This window comes from Phoenix dactylifera, unplaced genomic scaffold, assembly GCF_009389715.1.
Source record: "Phoenix dactylifera cultivar Barhee BC4 unplaced genomic scaffold, palm_55x_up_171113_PBpolish2nd_filt_p 000706F, whole genome shotgun sequence".
NCBI lineage: Eukaryota > Viridiplantae > Streptophyta > Magnoliopsida > Arecales > Arecaceae > Phoenix > Phoenix dactylifera.
In genome coordinates, this window is record NW_024068086.1 from 18,358 (window position 1) to 27,094 (window position 8,737).

The following is an 8,737-nucleotide window of genomic DNA, read 5'->3' on the forward strand; positions in this document are numbered from 1 at the left end:
TTTCCTCCATCCCTCCACGGCATATTATTTATGCTTTCAATGGCACCAAGTTTTTATTTTAGTATGGAAACATTACCAAGTAATTTTAATCACAAACCGTGACTCGTTTGGTATGTGAGAAGAGAAAAAAAAAAAAATCAAAAAAAAAAAAATAAAGAAAAACTTCTGCGCAAGATTTTCAAAGAAAAAAAATTATATAAATAAAATTTTTATATTTTATAAAAAAATTATAAAAATATAGAAAAACTTTTTTTTACGGTTTAAAAATTATTTTTTTAAAAAAAACTACCTTTAAGCTATCAAAATAAGACATTCTATTTATTAAATATATAACAGTTATTTCATATAATTTTTTTAGAAAAATAAATGCCTGCTTTTATATGTACTATTTTTTTACTAAAATTATTTTTTAGACATCATATTTTTAAAAATTAATTTTTTATAAAAAATATTTTATTAAAAAAAAAAAAAGTTTCTACGAACCAACCCATCCCTGATATGGACTGACCAAGTAAAATTATTGTCTCCCAAGCCAATCCAACCCATCCCCACTCCATATGAAAATATTAAAACATCAGCGACAAAAGAAAGAAAAGTAGGAGTGTTATTTTTGGGTACAAAGACCGTTTTTTTTTTCGAAAAAAAACAACGAAACAAACAAAAGAAAACGTCTCATTACTGACTTGCCAAGAAACCCCTCGTTCTTCCCCTCCCCCTCCCCCTCCCTGAGAGGAAGAAGAATTGAGAGAAGTTAAAATAAGTCGAGAGTTTCTTTTGAGAAGAGATAGGGAGGGGGAGAGAGAGAGAGAGAGAGATGATAAAGAGATTAAACTCGGTGCGAGTGCGGGTAGCGAGCATGGAGAGGAAGTGGATCGTGCCTCTGGCGATCGGCTCCACCGTCTCCCTCCTCCTCCTCTTCCTGACGACTCTCTCCTCCCCCGACGCCCCGCTCGCCCTCCTCCCACTCTCCCTCCTCCCTTCCTCCTTCCTCTCCTCCCCCTCCGCTTCCAACCCCTTTGCCGCCTTCTACGCCCCCGTCTTCGTCGAGTCCAAGCTCCACCCCGCCCCACCCTCCGCCCTACCCCCGCCGCCCCGCCTCGCCTACCTCGTCTCCGGCTCCGTCGGCGACGGCAACTCCCTCAAGCGCACCCTCCTTGCCCTCTACCATCCCACCAACCGCTACGTCGTCCACCTCGACCTCGAGGCCCCCCTCGACGAGCGCCAGGACCTCCACGACTTCATCGCGCGCCACCCGGTCTTCTCCGCCGTCGGTAATGTTAAGATGATCACAAAAGCCAATCTTGTCACCTACCGCGGTCCCACCATGGTCGCCAACACCCTCCACGCCGCCGCCGTCCTCCTCAGGGAGGGCGGCGATTGGGACTGGTTCATTAATCTCAGCGCCACCGATTACCCCCTCGTCACGCAAGACGGTAATCAATTATTGCTTTTGCTTTTCTTTCGACTCCAATTTGATGAATTTGAAGGAAAAATCTCATCTTTTGGTGGAAAAATCTCCCCTTTATTTGTTTGGGATTCTTAGATCTGCTGCACACCTTCTCCTACCTGCCGCGGGATCTCAACTTTATCGATCATACCAGCAACATTGGGTGGAAGGAGTACGCGAACTACGCTCTTTTATCTAGTTTTTGAACTCGGTGCTCTTAGAATCGGGGAAAGGTTTGGATTTTTAGGATTCTTTTGATAGTGTCTTAACTGCAGGTTTCATAGAGCGAAGCCGATTATTATTGATCCGGGGTTGTACATGTTGAAGAAAGCTGATGTCTTTTGGATTCCACAGAGGAGGAGCGTGCCGACTGCATTCAAGCTGTTCACAGGTAAGGGATTTTTCTGTTGCTCTTTTAGTAAATCCGGAATGTTTGTTTTATTGGTCAATTAATGAGGTTAACTTATATCAGTTATCTCAGATGAACAGTTTTGATCTGGCTGGCATCCTCTGCCAAGCTTAAAACTTTCGCTGAACAGATTGCTATGGAAATGTGAAATATATATATAGTTTCTATTGCTATGTGTATTTAGAAGTCTGGCACAGAAAGAGAGTTTCGAAATCCCTGACCACCTAGATATTCTTGATTCAACTAAGAGAATTCTAAGCTATATTAGAGCAAGTTTTTAGCCTTTTCAGAATGCTTTTATAGATCTCCAATATATGATGCTGTGCAGCCTAGAATTTGGTATCTGTGGGGTATATGCAACCGTAATCATGACATTTTCCCGAATTCAAGTGGCGCATGCATTTTAATATTGGTTTTGTGATATTTAAGAAGCTAGTTCTGATAGCAATGTATGTCTAACTTCTAGGTTCTCCTTTGCTTAGTTGGTAATTGGATCAATCCATCATTTCTTGATGGTTTTTTTTCTCCCTTCTCGTTAAATATATTATGGAATTTAGCTCTTCTTATCCAGCAGCTATTTGCAACTTTTTGCAGTTATAATTAAACCCAACTTATAGAGGAGGGAAAACAAATCTCGACTTTCACTAATGATGATATCATATTAATCTACATCAAAGCCCTTTCTTGTTTTGCCTAAGTGTAAACATGATGAAGAGGTTGATCTCTTCCTTAACATTGCTTAATATTTCATATGTGAGACAAATGAGGTTTATCACGTATAGTAGCTTCATAGCATGCTAGATTTTGTTATACATATTATATTTCTTTCCAATTTGACCTCACAGAAGTCGCATTCATAAATCAGCTTCTCCAATACATAGTCCATGCCAACAGTGATTGGCCATCACCTAAGCTTTGATACTTAACATGATGCTAGAATTGGAGGAAAATGGGGGATACATGTTAAAAGACCCCAAGGATTATGGGTCATGATCTCTTGGAATGAGCCTAGTAGGGATCCTTACAAGGTAACACTCGCAAAGCTTTTTTTTCCTTGGTCAAGGAAGATAATTTTATTGGCAAAAAATTTTCCCCCTTCCTTCTATGACATGTCTATCTATAGGCATATCCACGAGAGACATCTATGTCTATATGTGCACAAATTTTAAAGGGAAAAAGAGTAACATTGAGTTCTTAAATGTAACCAACTATTTGACTATGTAAAAATCTTAGTTTAAGTTTCTAGCATTTTCCATCGGAAAAAAAAAAAATCTAGCATGGGAATTTATGCAACCATTAACTGTAGGAAGTTATTAGAAAGGCATAAAACCTTGGAAGGCTTCACAGGAATATTCTTCATTCTGTGGCAAGCTTGAAATGCCATTAATTTATCAATTGGACTTATAAGGTTAAATTTCCCCATCATGTGTATCATGTTCCTATGTTAATAAAACTGTCATATGACACATATTTTGCGTTATGTCATGGTTTCGCACTTTCACCAAAATGTTGAATAAATACTCACGTTTTATGTAATCGAAGTGGTGGTCGATTTTGAAAGATAGCACATACACACTAAGTCCCATGATGCTGCATCCAATCAATTGTACACTTAGGTGTTGATGAAATTAAAGTCAAGGCATTGCTTGCAATTTTTCACCACCATGGTTAGTTGGATTATAAGATAAACATCATAGAGTTTAGAGGGCAAGATAAAGCAAGTATTTTTTGTGCTTACAATACATATAATGTCAAGCACAAAACAAAATAATTTCCTATACATATATAACTCCTGTGGAATTTCATGTAAAAGAATAAGATTGTTTATAGCAACGTGATGTTGAACCAATTATGATGTTAGAGGGCTAAGTGCAACAAAATGCTCAGGACAAAATTGGCACCAAGATAGGTCTTTTTTTATAGTAATCTTGCCTTTTTTTTTATATCAACTAGGAAGCTCCCATTGATCAACAATATGAGATTTACCCAAGGAAATAACTCGACAACTTAAAACTTATATGATATATCAAAAATGATCTATTTGGAAATTTTTATTGCTCACTTAATGTAAAATATCCAAATTATGGAATCACAAATGGCAAGGTACCTTCACCTTGCATTAATCCCCCAAAATTTGAAGTCATCCATGGCTTGTTAATTCAGATAAATGTGAGATACTGTTCTACAGGGCAAAGTTTGAGAAACCGTAAACTTTTTTCTCACAACCAACTTCCTTAGGCTTGGTATGTATTGGGGCATGGTCCAAGCAAAATTTGCATTTTGAAACTACTGATTTATCAAGTTTATCAACACACTTCGAGAAATTAGTTAAAATGAGAATCTAGAGGGGCTCCACAATAAGGAGCCATATCACATGCTTAAAACACCTTTGAAGAGCTCATGCTCTTTGAATATCACTCTTCTGTTTGGAGTTATAGCTATGCCAGGTTGAAGTTAACTAGTTATTTCAAAGATGAATTGTACTGTAAGTACTCCTTGTTTTTGTTATTCCTATTTTTAGGTTTGTCAAATTAGTCATTTTGCTGCCTGCTTATATAACTTCTTTGTACATAGGAGATTGTTTTCCTTATCATTGTCAGGATAATTCTGATAATCTCTGAAGCTAATGATTGTGCTTGTGACGGAGGACTGTCCATTAATAAGGAATATAGGTGCAGTTATGTTAGGTGCAAATATAGAAATTAGGAAAAAAATTTATGTGGATTCTAGAATTGTATTTGGACTCTATAATTTTATTTTTATGTGGACTCTAGGATTTATCTTATTAGGGTTTTGGGATGTCTATATAAATCCATGGCTATGTTAATGAAGAATTCAATTTGCATTATTGAGAAATCATGGAATATGGAGTTACCTTCTCCCTTTGTCTTATCCTCCTCTTCTTCTTCTTCTTCTCCTCTCTCTATCTCTTTCTTCTTCCATCATACGTCAGCTTGCAATTGTTAAATGTAGCAAAGTTTGGTCAAACTCAAAAATGCTATACCTAAGTCTTGCTACAAGTTGTGTTTTTAATATTTGTATCAGTTTGTTGCTTGCAAGTATTATATATTGTGTTAGGAGCATCTCATGATCAATCTCTTCTTAACTCTTGCTTATTAATTACTAATTGACTCACCTAAGAGTGTTATATTGTGTTTAGCATCCTTGGGCTTTCTTCATCAGAACCCTTTATTACAAGGAAGTGATTATAAAGCAGTTTTTCTTTTCTCTAAATTTGGTTTAGCATTTCTTGACCATTTTGCATGAATTCTGAATTACTTGCCTTATCTAGAAAAATATTAGACCCATAACTCCTCATCATGCCGAGATTTCTAAAACTAGCTCTAGAAATTTATTAACTTATGAGAAACTAATTTCTAACTGTGGGCTGATATTTTCTTTGATGTTTTCTACTACCTTTTCACTAGCAGCGCGTTTTTCCTTTCAATATTCATGATGCATATCCATCGCATCAGATCAATAGTTTGGTTTAACATCCCATTTATTGCTCCAAGAAGCTCAGTTTTCCTGTGTCCTGTCAAGTTGTACTGTCATAGATTATTTCAATGATATCTCAAGTGGAGATGTCCAACCCACCACCCCCCCCCCCCCCCCCAACAAAAAAAAAAGAAGAAAAAACCACACACATGCAACCATAAAAAAAGAAAAAGAGAGATGTCTTATGGGTATTTGGCATAATGATGCTTGAAAGAAAATTTCGAGTATGACGTTAACCCTTATTAGATGCAATAACTTAAGTTTCCAGCACAGAATTCAAAATTTCCCTAAATAGACTGTTTAATTTTTGAATTTGAATCTCTCTCTCTCTCTCTGTGTGTGTTTGTGTGTGTGCGCGCTAAATTCTATTTCTGCAGCAAATCTGATGATTCCTAGTTTCAATGAGACATTAGTAGTTGCTCAAATAGCTTTTCATTTGTCTCAAGGCAGCCTGGCAAATCTTAAGAGTGCTCTACCCTCTCTGTGCGGCTATCTTTACTATAGTGATGATACAAAGTGTTATCATCTTTGTCCCAACAAATTCTTGAGAACACCAGGGTTGAAGCCAAATCCTTGACTTTATGATGTTATACCTTTTCAGCTGCCCATTATAGGAGGCCTTAAGAAGAGCTTGTTCACCTTTTGACTTCCTATATTTCAAGCGTAAGTATCATGAAATTGCTCCCAATCCTTGATTGAGAATGAGGCCTCAGCGTTTTAATCTTCTTCCAAACTCTTTGATCAATGTAGTCAGTCTTTAAGCTCCTGTTTCCTAATAGAGCAAAGATCAATATTCCATTTTATGATGGTTCTATCTCCATTAAGCATCATATTATTAACTTAGAAATTTTGTTTACTGGAGGATTCCTTTTAGTTGAATTGCTGTTTCTGAAAACTTCTGGGATTACAAGATAAGTGGGCTTCTTGATCTCTCATCTTTCTCTTGATTTTACCTCTTGTCAACTAATTCCAGCCTATGTGGGATATATATGCAGATACGGTAGCCGGGCATCTATACAGCCCCTTAATTTATTGCTTAATTAAATTACCGATAACTAGTGGTAGGATCAATGAATTATGAGTAATTGGTTGCTTGGAATTAGTATGTTGGGAAGTCTTAGATCTTCATGAAACATTATGTGTGACCAAGTTTGTCCATATTTTGAGGTGCCAGTTAAGTTGGACATGTAAAGAGATTTTATGTCATTCTGAATGCCATTATATTAGAAAATTGGTGCCAAAAAACTGCTGGTACTAGTGGAGGCTATCTGAACGTGTTTAAGAAACGAGCAGGAGAAAAAAGAGATGCATACACTGTTTTAGGTCCGCAATGGATTTAGTTGTTCTGCTATGAAGAGTGGGTAGAGAAATAAGTGTCTGGTCTGGCACTTACCTAAAAATATTGTTCATTATTACTGATAAATAATATGTTCACTTGCAAAACCACCATCTGTACCAAAAAATTGTCAATTCATGAAGTAAATCTTCTGTTTGGTCCCATTGCAGGTTCTGCGTGGATGGCACTTTCCCGTTCCTTCATCGACTACTGCATATGGGGCTGGGATAACCTTCCACGAACTGTTCTCATGTACTATGCCAACTTCCTCTCCTCCCCAGAAGGTTACTTCCACACAGTCATCTGCAATGCACAGGAATTCCGCAACACCACTGTCAACCACGACCTTCATTTCATATCATGGGACAACCCGCCGAAGCAACACCCTCACTATCTCACCATGAAGCACATGAAAGGCATGATTGACAGTAATGCTCCATTTGCTCGCAAGTTCCCTAAGGGTGATCCTGTACTCGACAAGATAGATGCCGATCTGTTGTCTCGCGGCCCTGGGATGCTTGTGCCAGGAGGTTGGTGTGTGGGGAGCAGAGAGAATGGGAGCGATCCATGCCTAGTTGTGGGTAACACCACGATTCTTCGACCCGGTCCTGGTGCTGTCAGGCTAGAGCATCTTATGGTGTCACTCTTATCAGAGGAGAAATTCCGCTCCAGACAGTGCAAGTAGCATATAAGCTCAGCCAAGGGACGGTCCATAAATTTGTAGCTCACACCATTACAGAAGTAGTATATTGGTACATTTGAGCAGTTTCATAACATAGTGCTGCCACATGTAAAAAAGAGAAGATAGGTGGGAAGTGCTGACTTCTGGCCTATCATGGACATAAAGGAATATGAGCTGGAAGTTTTGTGCTGTAATAATTAGTATCTATTCTTGGAGCTCAACTTGTATGATTTTTCTCTGAATTTACATGTGGCACAATGGAAATTATTCAAGTTTCCTAATTTTGGACTAAAATGTACCCTTTAATTTTTAAAATCGCCAAAACTTTGATCTTTATGTTTTTTTTTGGGAGATAAAGAATTTGCATTTGTTGCATTTCTTCCCTTGATTATATGCAGTGGAGTATGTTTAATGAATTAATACAGCTATAGCACGCTATCCACCTGGTTATAATTCTTCCTCACAATACATGGGGGCTCAAGGTGAATGGTGGAACTCACTTTGTCTAGCCTGATAGCTAAGTGGTCAGCTATTTTCAGGTGAACAGCTAATTCTGTAGTCACAATTGAAAAGAAATTCACCAGGTGCTGGTAACAGAGTCATCAGAAAATCCAGGTTTTCCTGGACTTTCATCTGATGTTACTCTCCTGATTTTGACTGCATGCCGACTGATTCAGATTCAGGATGGTGAGAATTTAGCCAGTCTGATTGGATTTATTAGTTTAAGGTCTTTAAATTGGATTCATTGTCATATTTAGTTTAACTGGTTAGGATTAGCTGTCGGATATTTATTTTCTGAGGCTGCAATGCTGTTTAGTGTTTCAGATGTCACATTGTTTAGCTACAAGATAATCAACAATTGCTCCATTTTCTCATGTAGACCAAATTTCATAGTTAATATCTGCAATCATTTTTCAGAAATTTCAGATCAGAAGCCAACAGGTTACAGAAACAGAGAGTGTGATAGGAGACTCTGAGCAACTGCAAAAAAAAAAAAAAATTAGTGAATAGCAATTCATCTCACTTCTACTTGAAAAAAAAACGGTCTCTGCCAACCAATAATCAGCAGCTCTGTTTAGCGTTCTGTCCAGTTGGTGTGGTGTAGTTTTGCACTGAGTGAACGTCCATGACGTCCCACATATTACTACAAAAGTATCTCCACTAAAACACACGCAAAAAAAAAAAAAACAAAGCAACAAAGTTTGTAGATTGTATGATGAAAGGATGTTGGGCAGGTTATTTGCCCCAAATCACTTCTTAGATCACGGCACCCGAAACTATGCATAAACAAAGTGGCCAAAGTAAACCATTGTCCATCACAGGTGTTAGTTGATATTACTTAAGAATCTGTTACAGTATAAACAG

General features: G+C 37.7%; 1 protein-coding gene across 1 annotated transcript; it reads left to right on the top strand.

Moving 5' to 3' along the window:
* Positions 1-656: 656 nt before the first annotated feature.
* LOC103720674 (beta-glucuronosyltransferase GlcAT14B-like) lies at positions 657-7,708 on the top strand. The gene is made up of 4 exons (XM_008810500.4): positions 657-1,433; positions 1,544-1,619; positions 1,723-1,838; positions 6,861-7,708. The coding sequence occupies exons 1-4, from the start codon at positions 815-817 to the stop codon at positions 7,373-7,375; spliced, it is 1,326 nt and encodes a 441-aa protein (XP_008808722.1). The 5' UTR covers positions 657-814; the 3' UTR covers positions 7,376-7,708.
* Positions 7,709-8,737: the final 1,029 nt, after the last annotated feature.

What these genes read in the sequence shown, in the direction of transcription:
- LOC103720674 (XM_008810500.4), top strand. Translation starts at nt 815, where the DNA reads ATGATAAAGAGATTAAACTCGGTGCGAGTGCGGGTAGCGAGCATGGAG. An exon ending in CCCCCTCGTCACGCAAGACG is followed by an intron (nt 1,434 to 1,543) that starts GTAATCAATTAT and finishes TGGGATTCTTAG; the next exon opens with ATCTGCTGCACACCTTCTCC. An exon ending in AGCAACATTGGGTGGAAGGA is followed by an intron (nt 1,620 to 1,722) that starts GTACGCGAACTA and finishes TCTTAACTGCAG; the next exon opens with GTTTCATAGAGCGAAGCCGA.